At 42.6% G+C, this 26,149-nt stretch overlaps 1 protein-coding gene across 1 annotated transcript in view; it reads left to right on the top strand.

Annotated features, from left to right (window-relative positions):
* The window catches only part of LOC146809262 (uncharacterized), a 270,600-nt gene that overhangs the window by 225,345 nt on the left and 19,106 nt on the right, over window positions 1-26,149 (top strand). Inside the window, exons 89-96 of the mRNA XM_085614851.1 lie at window positions 1,242-4,307; window positions 7,190-7,437; window positions 7,590-8,151; window positions 13,348-13,550; window positions 14,864-15,253; window positions 16,544-16,830; window positions 17,836-18,107; window positions 23,515-23,628. Coding sequence (XP_085470977.1) covers window positions 1,242-4,307; window positions 7,190-7,437; window positions 7,590-8,151; window positions 13,348-13,550; window positions 14,864-15,253; window positions 16,544-16,830; window positions 17,836-18,107; window positions 23,515-23,628 — 5,142 coding nt within the window. The remainder of the gene's footprint in view (window positions 1-1,241; window positions 4,308-7,189; window positions 7,438-7,589; window positions 8,152-13,347; window positions 13,551-14,863; window positions 15,254-16,543; window positions 16,831-17,835; window positions 18,108-23,514; window positions 23,629-26,149) is intronic.

Genomic DNA, 26,149 nt, shown 5'->3' with positions numbered 1-26,149 from the left:
AGGTGGCGGTCCTCTGGTCCAGCAGCAGCAGCAGCCCCCCCTCAGGTAAGATCCTGGCAGAGAACCGTTTCTGTGGGGACACAGCCCCATTTTTATACAGGCAAACCCTTTGTTCTGGGTTCAGGGTGAGGGGGAAAACCAGTCGCAGCTGGTTGGGGAGCACCCTTGATGTGCTCAGCCCCTCACTCTATTCACTGGCAGGGCTAGGGTCGTCAGTCGCACCACAGGGGGCGGGGCCAGCATTGTGTGTGGAAAACCCTGTCCTATTCAGGACCCAGGTGTACTCCTCCCACCCATCTAGCTGCTGATCTCCCCATTCACCACTGGGTGACTCATCCTGACTCTGGGGAATCCCTAGCCCGTCACATGACATGACCAGCCAATCACGCGACAGACACACTGCACACAGAAGTGCCCACTTCTAGAAGTGGCACTTCCACACTAGGTACATGCACGCCGCACACATCATCGCGCAGCATTCACTCCCACGAGTTCGCACATACCAAACTCGGGCCTGCACACCCCACGCATCAGGAACTACTAGGGACACATACGCTCCCCATGCATTCCTATGGGAGGGCAGGCCTATCTCACCACATGCACTCAGAGCACGCACGCACTTTACCCTGGGACACAGGGAAAGTGCGCAGAGACCAAACAATTACCACACCAAGTCACCAATAAAAAGCCAAAAAGTCCAGGGGTGAACCTGCCAGAAGGGCCAAGTCCAACAAGGTAGAAAACAAATTATGACTCATTCAGATTGAAGCCCATCACAGGGATGGTGGCCTGCTGAGGTCAACAGACCACCATGTCTGTGATTGATTTCCAATAATTGTAAACTTTTTTTTAAAATGCGGGCTGTTTTTCTTAAAGGAAAGTGGGCTGCATTTAAAAGGAAACGTTTGCCTTAGGTTTGTTTGTTGTAGAGCTGACAGTGGTCTTGTGGACTCCCTAACAGATCCCAAATGGGAGTAGTACACAGCAAAAAGGATTTTAAATGTTGTGAATGCCTAATTGGAGAATTCACAACTGATTAACATTAGGTCCGATTGATGGGGGAACACCAAAACATAAGAGAAAAGTGGTTCCCCTTATTATTTTTCCACATGCTAGTAAATGTATGTATAAGGACGTTTGTATTAAACAATCTGGTAACTTGATGATTGTGTATTCTCTTTAAGCGTGTGGTTCAGTATCAGTACAGCTCTATATTAATGTTTTGGATTTTCCCTTTACAGAGACAACATCTCAGACTACTCCAACCTCCCACATTGCCTCTGAAGCAACGTCCACGACTACCCCAAGAGCAACTGTCACTATTGATGGAACATCTGTGACTACCACAAGTGCAGCACCAACTACTGAAACAGCATATGTCACTGCCTCAACCGTCACCATCACTTCTGAAGCTGCCTCTGTCACGACCCCAAGAGCAACCACCACTCAAGGCACTGCCCCAGCTGTCACAACTGCTACTGAACCTGCATCCGTCACACCCTCAGTTGTCACCACCACTACTGAAGAATCATCTTTGACTACCAGAAGACCCATCACCATTACAGAGGCATTACCTGCGACTACTCCAACAGCCACCATTATCACTGAAGCTGTCTCTGTCACTCCGCTAGCCATAACTACCAGTGCTGAGTCAACTACAAGGGCCACTACTAATGGGCCACCTGTGACAACCGCAGCCACCAATACTGAAAACGCATCTGTCAGTACCTCAACCATCACCAGCACTACTGAGGCTGTCTCTATCACAACCCCACTGACAACCAGCCCTACTGAACCTTCAACTGTAACTACCCCAACTGTCACAACCACTACTGAAGCTACATCTGTCACAACCTCAGCGGTCACCACCACTACTGAAGAAACATCTTTGACTACTAGAAGACCTATCACCACTACAGAGGCATTACCTGTGACTACTCCAACAGCCCCCATTATTACTGAAGCTGCCTCTGTCACTACGCCAACCGTGACTACCGCTACTGAGTCAACTACAAGGGCCACTACTAATGGGCCGTCTGCGACTACAGCAGCCACCAATACTGAAAGTGCATCTGTCAGTACATCAACCATCACCAGCAGTACTGAGGCTGTTTCTATCACAACCCCACTGACAACCACCCCTACTGAACCTTCAACTGTAACTACCCCAACTGTCACAACCACTACTGAAGCTACATCTGTCACAACCTCAGCGGTCACCACCACTACTGAAGAAACATCTTTGACTACTAAAAGACCTATCACCACTACAGAGGCATTACCTGTGACTACTCCAACAGCCAACATTATCACTGAAGCTGCCTCTGTCACTTCGCCAGCCATAACTACCAGTGCTGAGTCAACTACAAGGGCCACTACTAATGGGCCACCTGTGACAACCGCAGCCACCAATACTGAAAACGCATCTGTCAGTACCTCAACCATCACCAGCACTACTGAGGCTGTCTCTATCACAACCCCACTGACAACCACCCCTACTGAACCTTCAACTGTAACTACCCCAACTGTCACAACCACTACTGAAGCTACATCTGTCACAACCTCAGCGGTCACCACCACTACTGAAGAAACATCTTTGACTACTAGAAGACCTATCACCACTACAGAGGCATTACCTGTGACTACTCCAACAGCCCCCATTATTACTGAAGCTTCCTCTGTCACTACGCCAACCGTGACTACCGCTACTGAGTCAACTACAAGGGCCACTACTAATGGGCCGTCTGCGACTACAGCAGCCACCAATACTGAAAGTGCATCTGTCAGTACATCAACCATCACCAGCAGTACTGAGGCTGTTTCTATCACAACCCCACTGACAACCACCCCTACTGAACCTTCAACTGTAACTACCCCAACTGTCACAACCACTACTGAAGCTACATCTGTCACAACCTCAGCGGTCACCACCACTACTGAAGAAACATCTTTGACTACTAAAAGACCTATCACCACTACAGAGGCATTACCTGTGACTACTCCAACAGCCAACATTATCACTGAAGCTGCCTCTGTCACTTCGCTAGCCATAACTACCAGTGCTGAGTCAACTACAAGGGCCACTACTAATGGGCCATCTGTGACAACCGCAGCCACCAATACTGAAAAAGCATCTGTCAGTACCTCAACCATCACCAGCACTACTGAGGCTGTCTCTAACACAACCCCACTGACAACCATCCCTACTGAACCTTCAACTGTAACTACCCCAACTGTCACAACCACTACTGAAGCTACATCTGTCACTACCTCAGCGGTCACCACCACTACTGAAGAAACATCTTTGACTACTAGAAGACCTATCACCACTACAGAGGCATTACCTGTGACTACTCCAACAGCCCCCATTATTACTGAAGCTGCCTCTGTCACTATGCCAACCGTGACTACCGCTACTGAGTCAACTACAAGGGCCACTACTAATGGGCCGTCTGCGACTACAGCAGCCACCAATACTGAAAGTGCACCTGTCAGTACATCAACTATCACCAGCACTACTGAGGCTGTTTCTATCACAACCCCACTGACAACCACCCCTACTGAACCTTCAACTGTAACTAACCCAACTGTCACAACCACTACTGAAGGTACATCTGTCACGACCTCAGCGGTCACCACCACTACTGAAGAAACATCTTTGACTACTAGAAGACCTATCACCACTACAGAGGCATTACCTGTGACTACTCCAACAGCCCCCATTATTACTGAAGCTGCCTCTGTCACTTTGCCAACCGTGACTACCGCTACTGAGTCAACTACAAGGGCCACTACTAATGGGCCGTCTGCGACTACAGCAGCCACCAATACTGAAAATGCATCTGTCAGTACCTCAACCATCACCAGCACTACTGAGGCTGTCTCTATCACTACCCCACTGACAACCACCCCTACTGAACCTTCAACTGTAACTACTCCAGTTATCACCACCATTACTGAAGCTGAATCTGTCACTACCCCAAGAGCTACCACTGCCACTGAAACAGCATCTGTAACTAGTCTGACGACCACCATCGCTACAGCTGCAACATCTGTGACAACCACAAGGGCAACTACCACTACTGAAGCAGCATCTATCACAACGCCAAGAGCAACTCCAGCTGTTGAAGCGACATCTGTAACTACCCAAAGGACACCCACCACCAGTGAAGCTGTTTCTGTCACCTTCACCACTACAACTGAACCCGAATTCGTCACTACAACAACTGTAACTACCACTACTAAAACTGCATCTGTGACTAGTCCAACAGCCATGACTTCGTCTACTATTGAGGCAGCTGTCACAGGTAATGAGTTAATATTGAACTTCATGTAAAAGACCTGCCCCCTATTAACTTTTCAAATGTGACAGCTTTAAAATCTATTCAAATTGTTTCTTTCATATTGTTGCTATTCCCTTTCAATATTATCATTATTAGTAGTAGTAATGTTATTATTAGTAAGGTTAATATTAATAGTTTAAAACATCTTCATGGAAAGGATAACAATCTACTATCAAATAGTTTGTATACCATAAGAGAAGATTTATTTTTGTCTAGGATTCACGAACATCACTAATGCTCATACAAATCTCCAAAAGTTGAGAGAGGTGAGATTTCAGACATACCCCTCCTCCTCCATACGTCCACCAGGTAGACACTCCATAGTAAATGTGGTAGACGTGCATTTTTGTTCATCAAAAGGGAAACTAATGAATCTCTGGAGAAAGACTTTCCTCTATAGCCTTTGATAAAAAGGAATATTTGGAAGATTTTAACCCTATCTAAAGACCCTCTTCAACCTTTTGTGGTAGTGCTTTGGAAGTTTTCAAAAGAAGTGGAAAATCCCTTTGAAAATGTATGTCGATAAACTTGAATATATGAGTTTGTATTTCTATACAATGTTTTCAATGGCAGAACTCTGCCGGTCTCCAAGGATCACTTCCTATAACACCATACTTATGGTTGAAGCAAATCTGTCAATGATGTAGGTGCAATGTAAATTATAAAATGTCACCAAATCAGATTCTGTCAATCAGGATGTTGAATTTCGGATGGTGAACCCGTCTGCTTTATGATCTAAATTTCATTTATGTTTATTGGGCCTAAGTTTCACTTGCTACGTCCTCATATTTCTGTTCTCTAATTCTCTTATGTCTGTGCATATATTTGACTGTTTTTACTAAAGTTCTAGCAGCAATATCAGACACGACGTAGGAAAAGCAGACACAAATATAGGTCAAATCAAAGTCATTGTTATCATTTCATAATTGACGTAAATTTCCTGTCCTCAGCTGATTGTTTCTTTCTTCATCATGATGTAGTCTCTGTGTTTTCATTATTTGCAGAAGGCATTCTGTCACAGTTCTTTAAGGTTTTGTGCACCCAAGTATAAGGTGCACGAAAAGATTTGTATTTCTAAAATTACAGAATAAATTAGGTTTTAAAACTGCCATTAAACTAAGGTTTGAGGTAGGAACCAGGGATATTTAGAATAGTTAGGTATGAGGAATGAAGAAAACACCTATCCTTATATAAGCTTGGGAGGCATCTTCAGAACTATTCATATACACTTGTAAATTATTCATAAATAGTTTAAGAGCAACTGTGTTTATGGGCTGAAATGAGTAGGGAACCCCAAAACTGAATAGGAAAAGGGGAGTTTCTACGTAGTAGAATACTGAGGGAAGAGACTAAAAGTGAAATATGCAATGCATTGTTTACTCACATTCTGCATTAGTTAATGTTAGCCAATATATGTCTTCCTGACAATCTTCAATGTTTGTAAATTTCTGTTAGCATTTCTGGAGATAAAGAAATGAAGCCCTAAAAATTTGGGAATGTACTCAAAACTTAGGGGCACATTATCAAGACTGGCGATAAAATTATCGCCGCTTTAGCGGCAGAAAACAGCCACTAAAACGGCGATAATGGGCTTGATAATATGATCTATGAAATTCCAATTGAAGCCTATGTTAGATGTGAAGGACATCTAACCTGAGCTTCAATTGGAATTCCATAGAGCATATTATCAAGCCCATTATCGCCATTTTAGCGGCAGTTTTCTGCCGCTAAAGCGGCGATAATTTTACCGCCTGTCTTGATAATATGCCCCTAACTTTTCTTTGAAAGGCCTTGTGCTTCGGCCATGAAAAGTCCTCTGAAATATTCCAAGATAGATATGAAAAGTACAATTTCAGGTTTTTCTCCACTTTATTTGAAACTATAAAATTAACTCTGAGGTAGACATGGGGGAATGAAATAGCTGGTCAAACATCTTGCTACCAGAACTGTCTATGTTTGGTGAAGTATTTCTTGATAACTTTTAAACAGTGGGTTTTTTGCCATCCATGTCCTGGTACTCTTCTTCCTTCCTTCTATTCAATTACCTTTGGATCCTCCCTGGACTTCACCTTGTGTCTTTCTATATCAGTAATCTGTGCAGCATGTTCACCTTCTTTTGCTTATACTTAACTTGCCTATCACTATCAATCCTTCCTTTTCTTTCTCTTATTTTCAACAGCATGCAACTGTGTGCTGTACCGCTATTCATTATTTAATGTGCTTACATTTCGGAATAAATTAATGAATACATCCATTAATGTGGAAATCTATATAGTGCACACAACTGAGCAAACTGTACATTGGTGTTGGTTACTCCCCTGCCTTCTGAGATGCTACTGGGATATTCATAAAACAAGAGATTTCCGAAATTTGAGATGGATGGGTTCGGGGCGCCCAGATGAAAAGCAACCTGCCTTCTAAAGTTCTAATTTCATCTGTGGGCAGTTTTGAAATTGCCTTTTGAAGAACTAAGGGTTCTTGCGTGTTGGTATGGTGTGAACCGACAGTATAGTTAGATAGATTGCCCTACAAGGTTTTTTAAAGAAGACACAGGTCTTGCATGTACTAACTAATAACACGCATGTATCTACTTTATTGACAAATATGCCCAATCCTGCCTACCCAACATCTGAACGATCTGCACTAACCTCTCACATTACTCTGATTAAATCCTGTGTAACTCCCTATGCTTTATCTAGCTATACAGCTATAACTATATTGCACATTGTACAATGTATATTCATACACACATACATATATATACTTCAGTTTCCCACAGAATTAAAACAGATACATATTTACACTTTATTAATAACATGAGGACATTTTCTTGTTTTTATTTAAAGATGGCATCTGCTGGGCTTCTGGATACCAACATTACACCAGCTTTGATGGTAGGAGGTTTGACTTTCAGGGCACCTGTAAATATGTCATGACTGAAGTCCCTGCTGCTTCTGGTGCTCCACCAGCCTTTAGAGTCGAGGTGAAAAACGAAAACTGGAGTGGTCTCAGGGTAGCCATGACTACTGAAGTTATTATTTCTCTGAACGAGACCCAGATTCATCTCCAGAGCAGTAGACGAGGACACATCAAGGTGAATATGATTTCTTGAAATTCTGGTAATGCATCTTCATGGAAACATGCATTGATGGTACTTTCCTATTTAGATTTAAAAGATAAATCTGAGTACTTGTCCACTTATATTTTGGATATTTGCTCTAACGAAAATGTATCTGCATTTAACAGGTTAATGGAGTAACTGTGAACCTTCCGGTGAATCTCCAAGAAGGGCGGATTGTGGTGTTTAGAAAAGGAGCTTACTCCATTCTGAAAACAAGCTTTGGCCTAACGGTGAACTACGATATGGTCCACAATGTCTTTGTCAAGCTTCCTTCTTGGTACCAAGGTCAAACACGTGGCCTGTGTGGGAACTTTAATGGTGTGTCCACTGATGATTTCACCATTCGAAATGGCTCTGTTGTCAGTAGTGCCTACCTTTTTGGGAAGAGCTGGATGTCTGAGGAGAGCACTGGCTGTGATCATGGCTGCTCGGACAACTGCACTGTGGTTGAAAATACAGAAGTTATTAAGGCTAACTCATCCTGCAAGATCATGCAAGACCCTAGCGGACCCTTCTCTGCCTGTCACTCAAAGGTTGATCCAATGTCTTACATCTCCAACTGTGTTTATGACAGTAGCCTTACCAGAGGAAACACCATAGTATTTTGCCAGTCAGTTGAGACCTATGTGGCTTCCTGTCAGGAAGCAGGGGTGGTTATTCAAAACTGGAGAAACAACTCTTTCTGTGGTAAGAGATCGTTTTTTTAAATGAATGTTTTAATATTTAATTTTAAAGTTGTTTGTTCTCAGTACATTAGCAGATTGATAAAGCACAGCAGTCAAATGGTTTGACGCTAAAGTTTCATACTTGAAACATCTTCTCATTCACTTTGAGGTCTGCAATCCTATGGCATGGTTATATTTATCCATTATATCTGATATTGACTTCTAGCTGCAGATTCCTTACCTCAGGTTATTCCCCAGGCATCAGACTGGATCTGGAAACTTTGGATGAGCAGTGCCCATCCACGCTGGTAGGTGGCGTTGTTCAGCTCCAGAAGCTGTCGGCGTAGTCCGTGGTAGGTGCCATCCCAGCATCAGTTCTTATTTTTCCAAGCCACTGAGGAGCTACACCAGTCACTGTTTGCCTGACCTTTTATTTTACCTTTGGTTGGATATTTTTCGAAGCTTTGTCTCCTGGTATGAGGGTGTCCACTAAACAGGCAGGTTTCAAACCATGCTGTGCCTGCCACATCAAGATGTCAGTGACAGGCTCCCATTTGAGCCAGGAATAACGCCACCAAGGTGGTATTCGCAAGCCATTGGAGCAGGTTTGTGGTATGATGTACCGACCAAACATATTGACGGTCTGTCTACACCCCTTTTGTAAGTTCTCCTGTTTATTTTTTCCCTCGCCCTGCAGTGCTCTGCTTTGGGCACTTTGAAAATGTTCTCTTTCTGCCATCTCAGCAATTGAGCGGTTGCCAGACCAACTGTCCCTTTTTAAATCCACTATTGTAGATAGAATCATCAAAGGTCTCCAACATATGTTTCTACCAGCACCTTTTCTAATGCCCTGGGGGACCTTTAATTTGTTTGTTACATTTCTGATGTGCAATCTCTTTGAGCCAATCCACAACTTCCCACTCAGACTGCTAACCAGCAAAATGGTATTTCGGGTGGTGATAACATCTGCCCAGAAGGTCAGTGAGTTACAGGCACTATCTGAAAATCCTCCGTACCTTACCATCTACACAGACAAGCTTGTCCTCTGGACTCAAGCATTATTTTTTATTAAAGGTGGTAACTACTTTCTAGGAAGGCTAGTCTATCACTCTGCCTCTCTTCTATGCTTCGCGTGAGCTCTTTAAGGAAGAGGAGAAACTCCACCGGCTGCATCCAGAAAGAGCATTGTTGTTCTACCTTGACCACAAAAAAGAGTTCCGGGTGGACGATCAACTCTTCGAAAGGCCATGCTGAAGCAAAGAGAGGTAAGGTGAAGCAGAAACAGACCATCTTCGATGGATAGTGCTCTGCATCAAAATCAGCTACACACACTGGCCAAAAAGCAACCCCCTGAGGGTTTGTGTGCTCACTGTACTAGAGCCAAGGCTGCAACCACTGTGTCAGTGTACTGAGTTCCTGTCCTGGATATCTGTGAGGCAGTATCATGGGCTTCAATACATATATGTACAAAGCACTACTGCCTGGACAGTCAGGTCCGGCCTGACAGTCACTTTGCCCATTTAGTCATACAGGACTTTTTAATTTAATCCGTATTGCAGCCCTAACCACCATGGTGGTAATCCTTGGGTATCTATTCTAAGGTAAAGAATCTCTATCAGATACACCTACTACTTACCTTCAGTAATGCCTTATCTGGTGGAGACTCTATCTAGCTGCAGATTCCTTTCTGACCCTCCATCTGCCTCTCCTAAAGAATTTTAGTGTCTAGTGTTCACCCCTTCTAAGGGCCAGTGGTCAGTTTTCCTCGTGGCTTTGCTTTTCTGATGTGAAAAGTGGTAAAAAGCAACTGACGTCAGTGCCCAGGGGTGACGCCCATATTGGCACCGCGCACGTCATTTGCTGCTGCCACATGGAGCGGAACAACATTACCTACCGGCACAGCAGGGGTACTGCTCATCAAAAGTTTCCAGATCTAGTCTGATGCCTGGGGAATATTCTAAGGTTAGAAATGTGCTGCTAGATAGAACCGCTCCCAGATAAGGTTTTATCAAAGCTAAGTAACTTGTTCATTTAAATCTATTATATCTACAACTAATGGACATTATCTGAATATGATCAAATTAGTTATGCTCTTATAACTCCCAGGTGACTTGACATGTCTTAACGTGGTGATGAAAGGATTTGGGATTATTTCATTCTAAGTAATGCACTGATCCTCTCTAAACTCTCTGCTCCCTAGCACAGTCATAGTCAATTTAGACTAGCCTGTTGTTCACCACTAAAGTGTTATATTTAGTCTTTGATTAATAACAATGTCTGCAATGCTGCTAAGGTACATGGTGTAATAGTAACACATATCTGCACAATGGCTATAATTGCACCGTAAGACATGAGATGAGATGGAATAATGTAATACAAAATAATGAAAAATGCGATGCCACTGATGGGCACACAGGACATACTTAACAGGATTATAGACAGGCATTGCAGTAAAATTCTTCTTGAATGTTTAGATTCTTCTAGCAGTAGTATTCTGGGCAGACCTTCTAAGGGGATCATAGATGCCTGCCTTTTGAAAGCTATCATTCAGATGTGTTTGCTTCTAAAGAGTAGGCTATAAGCCGTGGAAGTTTGGAATCATGCAGACACTAAAGAACTGTCAAGTACACAAAACAACAAAAATACTGTAATAGCTGACAAAATGCAACTTTAATAAAAGTTGTTAAGGAATGGCCAGAAAGGTATCAGAGATAAAATAAAGGGATGAAAAATGAAATGGGGAGAGAACAAGAAAGAAGAGATTAATAAAATGGCAACAGGGACACACAATAGTAGAACAGTGGCAGAAAGTAATTGGGAGGAAACTTGTCATGTTATTAATGGGATCATTCATTTCAGAGGAGGTGCCCCTACCAACGTAATAAATCCACATAGATTAGATCAAAATACAATTCTGAGAGAATCTTTGCTGAATGCCTGGTAGCTATGGGGCAAGCAGGAGCAATTCTCAGAGAATTGCCTGTTTCGTCTAAGGAAGAGCAAAAATTATAAAGACCACAACACACTAAAATTCCCAAAGCATTTTTGAAAAAAAAGGAAACTGAGCAAAAAGACACCAAGATCACTAAAATAGGATACGGAAACTGGAGCTATGAATTTTTTTGACATTTTCAGGTGAAAAGGTAAAGACAATCAAAAGTCAGTGTTTATGGTCAATTAAGACCCAGTTGCAATTCCAGTTTGATCGCAGTGGAGCAGAGGTTTGATTCACCAAGCTGGCATCACGGTCAAAGTTTTACCTTTGAATGTAGTCTCTGTAATGGAAGTCATAATCATCCAGCGGGACAAGGTCCAAGTCTGTGGCCAATGATGGTACCTCAAAGTAAGATTCCTTGTCATTGAGTTCCCACTGGTACTATTGATAGTGGCACCAAAAGCAGTACAAACCTGGATTTTGCAGCTGATGAGGTTGCTTCATGGGTTGGATAGATTTGCTTCCTTACTCCAGTCCACGGTATTCCTTTCCAACTTCTTCGAAGTAAGCATCCTATAGTTGGGCAAGGCTGGAATCTGTAGACAGGCAGGGCTCCACAAGACCAGATGCCTTAAATGCGAGGACCTGCCGAACCATTTTTCAGCATGACAGAAGCTCAGAGTGGGACAAAACTAGTTTTCTTTTGACCTACCTGGGCAAGCCTCACCATCTTGTTCCAGTCGTCCATAAGTCAAAAGATACTTAACAAAAAGCACAACTACGGCTGACCACTGGTTCAGCACCTTGTTTATAAATCAAATAAGAGTCCTGTGCACAATTCTTCCAGAGTCCGCCACAGAACGACTCCACTGTGATCCAGATGAAAATCTTTTTTGACAGAGAAAGAGGAAGGTGCACCAGTAAGAAGTCCAAACTTGATAGAAAGTCCTTAAAGTTTCTTTTATTCTTATATATTTTTGTAAAAAGAGAGATCAGCCAACGCGTTGTGTTCTTAAGGCAAGAACTTCTTCCCATGCTTATAGGTAATGAATATTTTAAACCCAGTGAGGCCTTAACAGGCACAAATCTAGCAAAGCTTACAAAGTGAAATTGATTTGGGGTTTTGTTTCACTGTCAGACCATACTAACCAAGATATGTAGGGTGCCATGTGGACTTACAAGTGACAATTAATGGCAATTTATGAATAAGTAAAAATTAGCCCATCAGACTTAGCAAACAGAATTGTCGCCTTGCAATGTATTACAGCTAGGCATTTAAACAGAAACTCAGCTGCAGTGTTCCTGACAGATATGTGGGTGGTGATAATACATACAGCAGTCCACATATGACATATACTTTTCGTGCCATAGGTGCCTTTTCAGCACCTTTCACAAAGGTGCTAAACAACAGTTAAGATGACCAATTTGGTGAGGCCAATTTTACCAATCCAATTTAAGGACCAGAGAATACGCACTGTGGCACTGAATTGCACTCTCACCGTGTTTAGAGTCCTAATACCATCAAAACGGGTATCCTAAAAAGATGTGAAAAATCTGGGATGGCCAAGCAGAAAAAGCAATTAGTTTTCATTTTGAATATTCATGTCTGCTGTAGACCAATGCTTGGTAAGCAGGCCACAGACCCATGTCCTGTGTAAAAGTGCATGTTCATGCCAATACAGCTCTCACTAATGTGTGTCACTTCTAGTTCGTTCATGTTACTAGACTCTCACTGAGACCTTTTACCATACTATTAAGTCGTTCCAAATAAACTAGCCTGTCCATCTGCTGGCGTGTCTGCTACGGGACTGTTTTGCAGGATAACTTACTCCCAGAGGTTCATTCCTTCAGTGCGGGTTATGAGATGCACATCTAGCATGCATTTGCTGCAGCTCCTCCGTCTCTGTTGAATACAATGTTCCTGGAAGACATCTGTGTCATTAAGTTTAAAGTAAAACACACAGAAAGGAGTGAGAGGATATAACTTGTGTGTATTGCTTAATAATTTCTTAGTAATTAAAGCAAGTCACTTTTGGTTCCGGTTGTTTTACTCGGTCTCTGCTGTCCAGTAAGGTGACCTGGGACCGTTTTGGCAGATCGTGCAATCATTTTCAACTGAGCTGAGATGACGAAAAGAGCAGACATGAAAGAATAAAAGCGAAAAAGAGATGTGTGGACAGGAGTCAGAAAGTAAAAGAGGGCTGAAAAAATGTATTTAAAGAAGAATTTAACAAAATGTTATATATATATATATTAAATCATTTACTTGTTGCTTGCTTGCAGGCGTTCAGTGCCCAATGAACAGTCACTATGAACTCTGCAGCGGTGGAAGATGCCAAGATACATGCGCTGCAGCCTTAGTTCAGCCTCAATGTGGGCCCACGTGTCTGGAAGGCTGTTTCTGTGATCAAGGATACCTGAGAAGTGGAGACGCATGTATAAAGGCTGAGCAGTGCGGCTGTGTGCATGAAGGGCGTTATTATAATGTGAGTGTAAAAGTCTTTCCATACATTAAAGATATGTAATATTTATTCCCAGCAGATCGGAGCACGATTTTCATTGTGCCCATATCAAATATAATCATTTAATCATGTAGATAAATTGTTATTGTCATTAAGTCAATGCAACCGTATGTCAGTTTTAATATTATGCTATTTAAAGGACTGTTGTAAAGACAAGGCTTTGGAGAGCCCTAAAAACAGTGGCATTTGTTGCACCATGCCGTGTTACCACCAATAAGTATATTGGATCCCTAGGCTAGCCTTGGGCAATTAAACAGGCAGTTCTTAAAGCACTCACATATGGGTGGCATTGCAAGAGCAGGAAGTGTGGTAGTTCTCGGTGATCACACTTGGTGCCTGATTCACAAATGTAAACTACACTTTTTTGCAAGTTTAAATATTTTGAGGGTATTCACATACAGCAAGTTAATAGTAAGTTTACAACTGCGGAGACTTCTTTTACCATTGTTTGTCAGGCCCCTAGAGTTTGCAGACATGTGCTACTTGTCTGTAAAGTGCTAGGATGAAAAAATGGAACTGATGAGATGAAGTTCTTCTGAAAGTTCAAACATTGCCTCCTGATGTGGTAGCTACTTGGAAGAAGACCTGGAAATTATATTGCAATGTGAACTAGGCAATAGAGCTGCGAGCATGCAGAGCTGCTCAGATATTTATTACAGTTAAAGGCAAGGCAAAATGGATGTGAGATAGTGGAATTTCATTGAGAATTAACCCGCTGCCTGCCTGCCTCACAGTTTAGAAGTAGCATTGGGAGGAAACGTGATAATTGAGCTGACAAGAGCTCGAATACTAACAGTGAACCATTCCCTGTGAATGCATGGCGCAGTATAGTGGGTGTGGTATGGAAGATGACAGGTTAGTCAGTCAGAGGGTTAAAATGTGAACTGACAAAGCAGTGATAATTTAGAATGAAGGGGGAAAGGAAATGATGTTAGTAGATTCTAGCTGGTGTAAAGTAGAAGCGATAACACACATCATCCACCTAGTTAGCAGTTCATATACAAATTGATTACATTCCTGGATTATGTCCTGTACATTATCACTGCATTACTAATTAGAAACATTTGTAAATGTATGATAGATGATCTCCCATTCCGACTGTCATTGGATTGTGAAAATGAAACATATACTAAAATGGTAAATTTATTTTATTAATGGGATTTAAAATAATGAACATTGATCTCAGGCTATACATTATTGAATGTCCCAGGTGAATGAATGATATTTTAAGAGATGGCGTTATTTTTTTGTGTTTAACCTCCCATTCTCTATTTCAGGTTGGTGAGCATGTCTGGCTCTCTGAATGCTCTCAGAAGTGCAGCTGCAGCTCTCCAGGAACCTTCCGGTGTGCCGCTTCGAGCTGCAGTGCCGACCAGACGTGTGCTGTCAAGGGCGGAAGACTAGCCTGCCAGGATCACCTGAGTATCTGCACAGTCACTGGGGACCCCCACTACTTCACCTTTGATGGAGCCGAGGCCTCCTTCCAGGGGGCCTGCGCCTATGAGGTCTCACAGACCTCGGAGTCTTCCAATTTCTCGTTCCGTGTGATTGCAGAGAACAGACACCGTGGAAACACACACGTCTCCTTTGTGTCTGGAGTGGATATCAGGCTGGCACTGAATGGCATCAGCAAACGCATCATTGTGGGACAAAGCAGAAGCGTACAGGTGTGTGACGAGGCACAATTCATGCCATTAACATCCATGTTACTTCTATACATAGATCCACCCATCTATGGTGTTCGCCCTCTCGACAGGTTTGCTCACAAAGCTGTCACGCTCTATCTCACTGTTGGTGAATGTCTCCAACACGTAACATTGTTCACAAAGGGCCTGGTGAGGTTTTTCCACCCTTACACAACTAAAGGGAGGATCAGCATAAAGATTCAGACTTTCGGCCCTCTAAAATGACTGCTTAGATACGTGTTGTAAGCGAAGCACTGGAGAAGGCAACAGCCTGCTGCCTCCGCTTTAAAAGAGCTAGTTAGAAGTTGTGATGTGCTAAGATTCATAATATTAATTTATGTAAATGAACACTGACTGGACACACTGCCACACATTTACTTTCTGCTGCATATTGGAAGCCTCTGCATATTGGAAACATTTCAGACGGTTACATTAATAATAAATGCATTAGTTAGTTATTATGAAGGTAGGAATATAATTTTGGCATAGTGGCCGCCATGCAATTTGAGATGTAGGGCTGTGAAGAGCTATGGTACCAGCAGACATATTTCGAATAAAGTGTAGAAGTTACTGCTGGTCATAAGGGATATAAAATACAGCGACTTCAGCAGGAAGAGAAGGACTTGGAATATAGTCCCTAGGCAAAGTCATGTACTAGGAGTAAGAGCAGATCAACTAATTGAGAAAATCCTAATGGCGCTTTTAGCTGTTGTATTCAATGTTAAAGTACAGAGTATGATCTCTTTGAACCGCTTGTACTTTGACATAGAACAGACATTCGGTTAAGGTCACACTATTTTTGATCAAATGATCAGGTGGCTTGATTGTCAATGTTGTCAGCACCTTTTCTACTCCAACTAGATGGTTCCTTCTTGTTTCAGAAAGTTCAGGGTGTGTCAAACAGAATATGTTTTCTGCTCTGCTAATATCGCTTTCACTTGAACAAACATTAAGGGCCTCATTTACGAGAAGTGGTGTATCGCTACGTGAAAGCAGCGATGCACCAATACTCAGTGCGCCCTCCTTGCAACACCACAGAAGAACCTTGCGTGTAGTATAGTTGATGTTTTTAGTCTGCAGGAAAAACTACACTTCTAGAAATCAGGAGCATACATATTGCAGACATAGGTAAAGTAGGTCTATACACGTTGCTCATTCTGAATAACTGCACAGTTAGTTTCAAATGTAATGCTGTTATTGAATCAGGTATTCTTGACATCTCAGAATCATGCCAGGCTAAACCATAATCCATATGCCTTTTCTTCGTCACAGATTGATGGGGTTTTGACGCATCTGCCAGCAAACATTGGCTCACTTGCCACAATCACCTATAAAGGTAGAGCTGTTCTGGTAAAGACAACACAGAACATGGAGGTTCAGTATGACGGGGTTGGTACACTGCTCATTAGAGCTGGTCCAGAATACCAGAACAAACTCACTGGGGTGTGTGGAAACTTCAATGGACAGCCCGATGATGATAAAGTGCTGCCAAATGGGATCAAGGCAAGGAGCGATCAGGAATTTGGAAACTCCTGGAAATCAGACACTAGCACTGCAGGGTAAGAGTTTACTAAACAACCATCTGCTATCCTTCACCCTCAAACCGTTTCAAGAACATTAACTATGCCTATATCATTACTCTTTCTAATTAAAAAAATATCGGTTCACTATGTGCACTTTATACCAAACCAAATATAGATTGCAAATTGAAACTCAATTTCTTGGAATCTGCCTCACAGATTTAATGCACTTTCCGCATAGATCTCTGTATAATCGTTCACAGAATTGATTCTTGGTGCGGTTAACTCAATAGTTTATCATTCCATGGATCGATAAAATGAGTACCATTGAATTTTTTAATGATAAAACCAGTAATATAGAATATTGATTATGTATGTTTATCATTATATTTTCTGAGCACATATATTTCTACTGCATGCATCTGCTCACTAGGTTAAGAACTATTATTTGTTTTCATTGCTCTCCATTTCTATTCTATTCCATACTACGTGCGCTTCCATTTGTATAAAACAAAAGGAACAAATGGCACGATTCACAATCTTTGATCACAGATGATTTGATTTTGATTCTCAAATTCACCACTAGGGCTGGATTGAAAACCCAAATCAGTCATGGCACAAACGCTCAAACCTGCCTTTTGGGTAGGTTTGCACTTTAGAACTACCACATACATACATATAAACCAAGTCTACTCTACAGGAGGCCATGGGTGGATTTGGACTATGGCGACAAACTCTGAAATCAACCTCCTGGTCTGCAGCTGACCGGGGAAATGACAGGGTGGTAAAAGGCCAGTCAAGCCCTGATCACTATTGGTGGACATTTTGTACCTGCAGACAGAAATTGGTACAGGGGAAAATCCCCTGACTGCAGTAGTAAGTTTAGTGGAATGGATGGAAAAGCAGAATGTCCAGGGTGCACTGTCATGCAAATGAATTAAAGCACCACGAACTCACAGGCATTTTGCTGTTCAAACCTAATTTTATCAGTCATTTACTTCACTTCAATCACTATGTACGTTTTCTTACCATGGCTTTCTATAGGTGCAAAGATATGGTCCAGACCCCGACCTGGTTACCTGAAGATGCTGGGCACGAAGTAAAAAAACTCTGTAGCGTAATCACAAATCACACCGGGCCCTTCGAGGACTGTCACTGGTATGAGGACCCAGAACCTTTTTACAACGCCTGCCTGTATGACCTCACTCTGTATGGCACGGACAATGTGATGGTGTACTCAGCCATTGGTTCATATGAGCAAGTCTGCAACACCCATGGGGTGTCCATCCACACATGGTGTCCTGAAGGTTATTGTTGTAAGTACTCTTGTCTTTGTTAAGTGAACTTTAAAAAATTCATACTAAGGCTGTTATATCCATGTATAAATGCATTGTGAATTGCAGCATGTGACAACTCTGCAAGCTCTTCCAATCCTGATATAACTGCACATGGTTATAAACAGAGTACTTTAAATGTGGGCTCTCCTCTCTTGTTTTCTTTGTCCAAAGAGGACCTCACTGTTCCAAGTCAGCACTTCGTAAATTCTACACATTTTACCTGCTCCTCTCTAAACAACTTGATCATTCCATCTGCAGACAATTCCGGAATTTTATGCCCTAACATGAACATACTCTTTTGGAATATAGCGGGAATTGAAGGGAAGATTGTGGATTAATCCTGGTTATCACTAATCAATGCCCAACAGACCACCGGTCTCCAGGAAATGTGGTCCTAAAGTATTGTACACCTGGACTGTTTATATTTAGTTTTAGTGTTTGAGATCATCTTCTGGTCATCATAGTGATTGCCTCCTGGCTGCCATTACCGTCACATTGGGTGTCTCCAAATTTAAATCGTATGTTGACTACCCTTTTTTCCACATTATCTGTGTGTCTTGACCAAACGTTTCCCTAGTGCTACTTGTACATGTCCATCATACCAACTTTGCCAGTAAAAAACATACAGGTCATAGGATCACTTACCTCTCCTTTGGACACAGCAACTGCAGGTATGAGTTCATCAAGCAGCCAAGGGATGAAGACTATGACATATTGTCAGAAGGGGATTTCATTATGAGACTGTGTCCCATCTCGGTGGATATTGTTTGTGGGGGGTGACACAGGTTTTTGTGACCTTTCTCACTTTAGCTATGGTTGGTGTGGGGACAAATTGAACCAGTTATTGTAAATCTATGATCTGATTCTTACTTTCGCTATAGCTCCTAATGAGGCTGAGTTGGGTAACGCGCACAAGAAGAGACAAGGGGACTATGATTGTTTATGTTACACTCCTAAAGAGCTGGGTGGGTAGGGTGAGTGGGTACTAGGTTTTGCCTACTGTTCTGAGCGATCATAACACCCTGGCTATTAGCCTTTGTGTAAGTCTGTCCATAACACAGTAAACACTGTCTGGGCTAATCAATTACACAAAAACCAGGGGTTGGGGGGTGGAGGAGATGGCGCGATGTGGAGCCAGGGAGCATATGTATCAAACGATTTTTTAATCGCAAACGCTGCGATTCGCAAAATAACAGCGTTTGCGATTAAAAAAATCGGTAATCGGGATGTATGAGGCAAATCCCATCGCAAAATTAAGGAATTGCTAATTTAGCAATTTCTTAATTTTGCGTAAGCATTTAAGAAATCGCAAATTGCGATTTCTTAAATGATATGTAAAAAGCACCCAAGTTGTGCGAATTATCCTTAAGAAATCGCAAATTACCACCAACTTCCAGTTGGTGGTAATTTGCGATTTCCTTTCAAAAAGCACTTTTTTGAATTTTACAAAGTGCCACGTGGCGCTCATACATGCCCTTAGGGCATGTATGTGCGCCATATGCACACACATGCTAATTTCAGGGGTGCATCAGGGTGTCATCATGACACCCTTGCACATTTGAAATTATTCTCAAATTGCGATTAGCAAATTGCGATTCGCTATTTGAGAATTACTTCCCATTCATTCCTATGGGTCTCCTGGCCCATAGAACTGAATGGGCAGGTATTCCTTAATTGCGATTTCGCAATTTGCTAATCGCAATTAAGGAATTTTAAGAAATCGCAAAAAGTTTGCAATTTTTTAAATACATCCCGTTTTGCAATTCTCAAATAGCGATTCTTTAAAAATCGCTATTTGAGAATCGCAAATGGTGATGTTGATACATATGCCCCCAGGTACCTTTTTTCAACATATTTGGGGGCGTGAAGAACGACCAGTTTGATATCTGTATTAACCACAGCTCTGAACCAGTTTCAGTAATAGGAGCGTACGCTGAAATATGCAAGCAGGCTTTCTTCTATCTAACAGCTCCCAAATGACAGCAGACCCCAAGTTCATATAGGTGGTTTGATAAATCCTGCATCCAAGTCCACTCTAGTCTCATTAAGGCAATACAAATGTTCCAGAGAAACCAGGATGAAATTAGAAGAAGCAGGAAACTCTGCAAAGTGGCTGTAGAGGACAGGAAAAAACTAATTCTGAGTGAGGCCAGGGAACAATTGATTTCTGCACCTGCCAGTAACAACTCTGTTCTTTCATGGAAGATGGTCAATGGACATTTTTTCTCCAAAACCCATTGTCACAAAATCACTGAAAATGTTTGGGTTTGTTCCTTCACTACGCTATATGACTCACATGATACAATTGTTCCTGATCAATTCAGGGAGGCTGCAACAAGTAACATGGGTGGCAGTGAGGACCCTACCTTTACTCTCAAAGAAGTTACCCCACCAATAGACAGGTGCCCATGTGACAAGGCACCTAGGTCAGACGGCATCCCCGCCGACATGTTTAAGGGCATGTTTAAGGGCAATCTGACATTTTGGGCTCTTCTATTGACAAGATTATTCATCTGTTTGTCCCTGGTTGGCCTTCCTAAATCCTGATCTAAGGCGATTATCATTCCGATCTTCAAGAAGGGGGACAGGAGCGATCTGTATTGCTACAGGCCCATATTTTTAATAGGTGCCACAGCCAAAATTCTGGGTAGTGTACTGCTGGAAAAGCTTGAATGTTGGGTCCATGAGAAGAACATATTCACCCCAGTTCAATACAGCTTTATGTCTGGTTAGGGTACTGTCAACCAGTGCTTGGACCTCTATTTAATTATGTCCAAATGCGTTCTTGTCAAAAAATGCTGTCTCTATTTGGCTTTTAAGAACCTTAGCGCAGCCTTCGACAGCATAGTCAGGACTAAGCTGTGGAACATGCCATCAACTGAGATTACTAATCCCCAAATTAATCATTTTCTTGCCTGGCTGCACCAAAGTGTAGAGGGCAGTGTTTGCTTTGGCCCTGGCAGGGAATGTACTACCTCAGGCATGGCTGTTTTTTGACCCCTTTCCAATTCAGTTTTTACATCAATGACTTGGATGAGAAACTTATCGCTGCCTCAGCTGATCCTCCTAAGTCTTGGACTCGCCTGCTTCCTGTGTTGATGTATGCGGATGACTGTTGCTTTATGGCCAGGAGAGGGTGGGGACTTCAGAAACCAGCAGATACCTTTTTTTCTTCCATGTACAAGCTGGGAATCCGCACAAATGCATCTAAATCTTACACTATGTTCGCTGGCTCGCCACAGAGCAGGATTCCCCGTTTTCACTCCAATGGCATAATTCTTGGGCATGTCTTTACTTACCAGGGAGTCCCGTTTTACAAGAGGTTCATGTGGAAGAATTTGAGAGTGGTAGATCAATGCAATTTGAAGCATCCACCACCTCTCAGTTTAAATTTGTCTCCAAGTCAAGGTTTATGCTAGTAAATGTGGTAGTGACAATCTACAAAGCTAGACTTTTCCCAGTCGTTTCACATGGCATGGGCATTGTGGCTACACCGATCATTCACCACTTCAGACTGGTGAAGTCAGATTTTTGCGGAGATTGCATTCTCTTCATCCTACTGTGCCTGCTATTATCACACATGAAGAGCTAGGTTTGCGCTTCTTGGGGGATCAATTGAGAATGGCTCCCACTTTACTCAGGTTATGTATCTGGTCTCGGCCTGAGGTATCTCTAACTCAATCTGTAATTTTGAATTTCATTATTTTGTCAGGATCCCACACAATCAGATAGCTAGGCCATATTAGGGAAGACCTGCCAGGCAATTGGTAGGATGGATCTATATGACTCCCCGCAGTCCATCACCAGGACTGACATACCACTAGTGAACCGGACTTATCAGAGAGCTTAGCATAGACAAGATGGGTGGCTGAATTTTCCTTTGCCTATCTCCCTCTCCATCGAGCCATGTCTGCTTATGGCACCTCGTAGGTAAATGTTGTACTTAATAAGATTCAGGATTGAAATGGCCCACTACTTGGAATCCCTCTAATGTTTACACAAGCAAAGATCTGATTCCATGCAGCATTCCAATCACAACTACATTTTTGTGTGAGTTGTATACTGCTCAACACAGCCACATTTTAAACCACTTTAAAGAAAATTAGAGATGAGGAAATGCAAGGGGGCAATGGAATATTTGCAGCTGTTGCAATCTGATGTTTGACAAACTATTTTTAAATATTTAATTGCAGCAACTAACCAAAGGAAGAGGGTGAGGAAATTAACTGTTTTTATATATGTATGGCCAAATTTACTGACTGATTGATTTATAACAGACGTATCTAGGGAAGGAAAAAACTGTACTGATTGTCCCTGAATGCATTGGGTTCCACGATTTTATTTAATTATTTTATCTATTACTAACCCACTGAATGCTAATGCATTTATGCCTGGCTTTACCTTTGCTTTTATATGTTGTTTATGGTTAAATACAAACTGAAAAAAGATTCTTTGAACTTGAACTTGTATTGTTAAGGATTGTTCAGACTTTCTCTGCTGTTGAGCGAAAGGTTATATAAAGTCCTATGACTTGCACTTTCGCACTCATCTGCTGCCTGGATAATATGGACTGAAGGAAGCAAAAGTTACGTTTGTCCATATTACACTATTCATTTTCTCTTTTTTCACCAGGGAACTAGGAGAGAAATATTTTAGAAAATACTGCTTACCATATATAACATCCATTTTCTACGTATAAGTCATTTTATGACTCTAAGAAAGATTTAATGAAAGCGTTCCAAATGCAGGAATAATAATTTGCACTTAAAAATAATATAAACCTGTTTTTTATTAATTATACTCACATCATTCGCACGTGAAAAGTGAGGCAACCTATTGTATACATTTCTAATTTTAAAGTTAATGCAAACATCTGGATATCTGATTTGCCCATATTAAACCCTAATTCAAATACCAGATGCTCCTTTCAGTGCCTGTACCAAGCGTTTCATGGTTCCCATTGCAAGCAAGGAAAAAAATCACCCTGATCCAGTTCGGTAATAAAATAAAGACATTTAGAGTTCAGTTGTCCTTTCACAGCTCTGAACACCTGTGCCAATTCCCCTGTAGAACTATTGATAGCTACATCCCTAGCTCCATTCCCCTTTACACCAATACTGTAATATGGCATTAAATGTACAAAACTCCATGAAATTACTAGGGTTCGGCCCACTTACGTTTTATTTTATGACCTGCAGAGGACATTTCTTTAGAAGTCACAGGTGTGCCTGATTGTTGGCTGGGTCTCCTTTGAGTTGTTCTCAGTCTCCAAGTAGTACTTCTTTCTCATCTTATGCACGATTATGACCAGCTAAAACAATCAGCTCCAGAACAAAGACTTTCGGAGAACATATTTCAACTGTTCGTTTTTTTGTATTGTCAAAAGGTTTACTGGACTCCTGCGACATCTTGGCCTGCTCGGACGACGAATGGTGTGGCGAGGTTGACGAAAAGTACACCTGTAACAAATATGAGACGCACAACCACCAAGATCTTTATGGTGAAACTTTATCATACTTCTGTATTGTGTGTCCTCTCACTTCTCTTGCTTTCTTTTAAGTTTCCTATATTTTACCGTTATTGTCCATGACTGAAACTGAACTGTGCTTTGGACTTCTAGCAGTTGTCTTTCTTGGTTTTCTCTCGCGCCTCTGGTCTTGAGTGCTTGAGTGCTCCTGCCGGATAGCTCCTTGTGACTGGACCACAATCTGCATAGCGATCCAGTCCCCACTGCGGCCAGTTTGCCCACACTGCCCGGAAGCCTGTCTGGTTGGAATTTCCAACTCATTCCTGCTGGGCATGTAATTTCATTGTTGGTAAAGGTCTTGTATTGTTATTGTGCTTTGGTGGGTTATTTTTTTATTTATTGTAGCTGGCTTCTTCCTGTTAAGGTTATTTAAGTGCCCTCTGGGTCATTAGTACTGCTGGTTGCCCCACCACCCCCTGGTTTTCCCGCTCTCTCTCTCCCGCCCACCGCTGTACCCGCTTTCCACCTCCCAGACAGCCCCTCCTAGGGCTACTTATGGAGGCTGCTGTGCAGCCACACCACCACCATGCCAAAGGCGCACCAAAGGCAAGCCTTTCCATGCCCATCCACGCCTGGAGCGTGCCCAGCACCCGGACCCCTAGCCCTCCCACCATCCACTGCTACACTGCAGAGGAGCTCTTAGGCCCGGCCCCTAGACACCAGACCAACAGCTGCTTCACGGCCTCCCTGTGATCGACCAAAGGACTCTTTACCTGCCGCCACTTCACTTGCCACACAGGACAACCCGCCCACACTGCAGCCCACACCGCTCCTGCTCAGAACGCCACAAACAACCTGGTGCCACTCCAATGCATCCTGCTCAACACCCACTCCTCCTACAAATACGACACGTAATCCAGAGACACCATCACCAACCTCTCTGTGGACATTGCCTTTGTTACCAAAACATGGCTTAATGCCTCCTTGAACCCTGGCATCGCCAATGCGACGCCAGACAGCTAGAAGATGATACACCGAGATATCACTGACAAACCCGGTGGGTACATTGCCATCATCTTGAAGGAAAATAAACAATGTACTGCCTAAAATGACGACCCTAAGGGCCCGATGTATGAAGACACGGTTTGCGATTCACAATTAGGAAATCACAAAATGGCATGTATGAAAGTTTGTTGAACACTTTCAGCGATTCCCAGTGGGTCGCAAATTACCTACCTCATGAATATTAATGATATAGGTTGCAATTTGTGACCCATTAGGAATCGCAAGGTCAGCAGACCACCATGTCTGTGATTGCTTTTAAATAAAGCAATCTTTTTTCTGTAAAGCAGCCGGTTTTACTTACCCTTTGTGAATGGGTTACCACCAACTTGAAGTTTGTGGTAAAATGTGAATATTACCACCAGGACTTCTCCACTTGGATCAACAAATGCATCGACAGAGTCACCCCACTGAAACCAGCGGAAACCAACAAAACTTCAAAACATGCCAGCTGGTACACCTCAGATCTCAGAACTACCAAGTGCAACTGAGAACCCCTCGGGCAGAGTCACCCACAAGGCAGCTCTCAACAAATACCACCTATGCATCAAAGAAGCCAAGAGAGCAGCCATCACAGCTTGCATTGACACCGCAACCAACTACACAAAGGAACTCTTTAAAACAGCTATGGAAGACACCATCTACCCCATCCAAGGATTCTGTGACTCCTTCTCAAATTACTTCCACAGCAAGATTGCCAGCATCTGCAAAAACGTTGACACCCAACCCGCCATTCTCAGCCTCAACAACCTTAACAACCTCGACCGACCAGTGATCACCAGCCAAACGATGATTGCTCACAACTCAGGCCACCACAGCAATCATGTTGACCATCCACTCCAGGGCACCCCAACGACCGATGGCCCCCACCATCTCTTCAACCTTGGAGCCAAGTCAATCAGCTCGAGACTCACCAGCATCCTCAATAACTCCACCTCCACAGCAGCCTTTCAAGATGCCTGGAAACACACAGAGGTCAGACCCGCTCCTAAAGAAGCCCTCTGCCGACCCCAGGGACCTCAAATGCTACCACCAGATTTCCCATCTCCTGACCCATTCACAATACCGAAGAAAGCCATCAACAAACAGCTCACCGAATACCTGGAACAAAACCACCCACTCGATGCTACACAATCAGGATTCCAACTTGAAGTTGGTGTTAAAATGTGAATTTCTTGCGACTGCATTCACGGTCACAAAACATTCATACATACCACTGTGATTCGGTATTTGGAAGAGATACCCTAAACACACCCCTTCCAAATACTGAATCACAAACCCATTTTTCAATTTGGTAACAGGTTACCGAATCGCAAAATAGGTTTTGATACATGTAAAAAGACTTTTTTGTGTTTGCAAACAGGCCAATTCTGCGAATCATCCCATTTGCGATAGCAAAATTGGTTGATACATGTGGCCCTTAACCTCTCATGGACACCGGAACTTCACACTGCAAACCGACACTAAGAGTAACCCTTACCTACAGTCCTTG

The sequence above is a fragment of the Triturus cristatus genome, chromosome 7 (assembly GCF_964204655.1).
Source record: "Triturus cristatus chromosome 7, aTriCri1.1, whole genome shotgun sequence".
Lineage (NCBI taxonomy): Eukaryota > Metazoa > Chordata > Amphibia > Caudata > Salamandridae > Triturus > Triturus cristatus.
The sequence above is the reverse complement of the archived record's forward strand: the minus strand, read 5'-3'. Positions and strand labels throughout refer to the sequence as shown.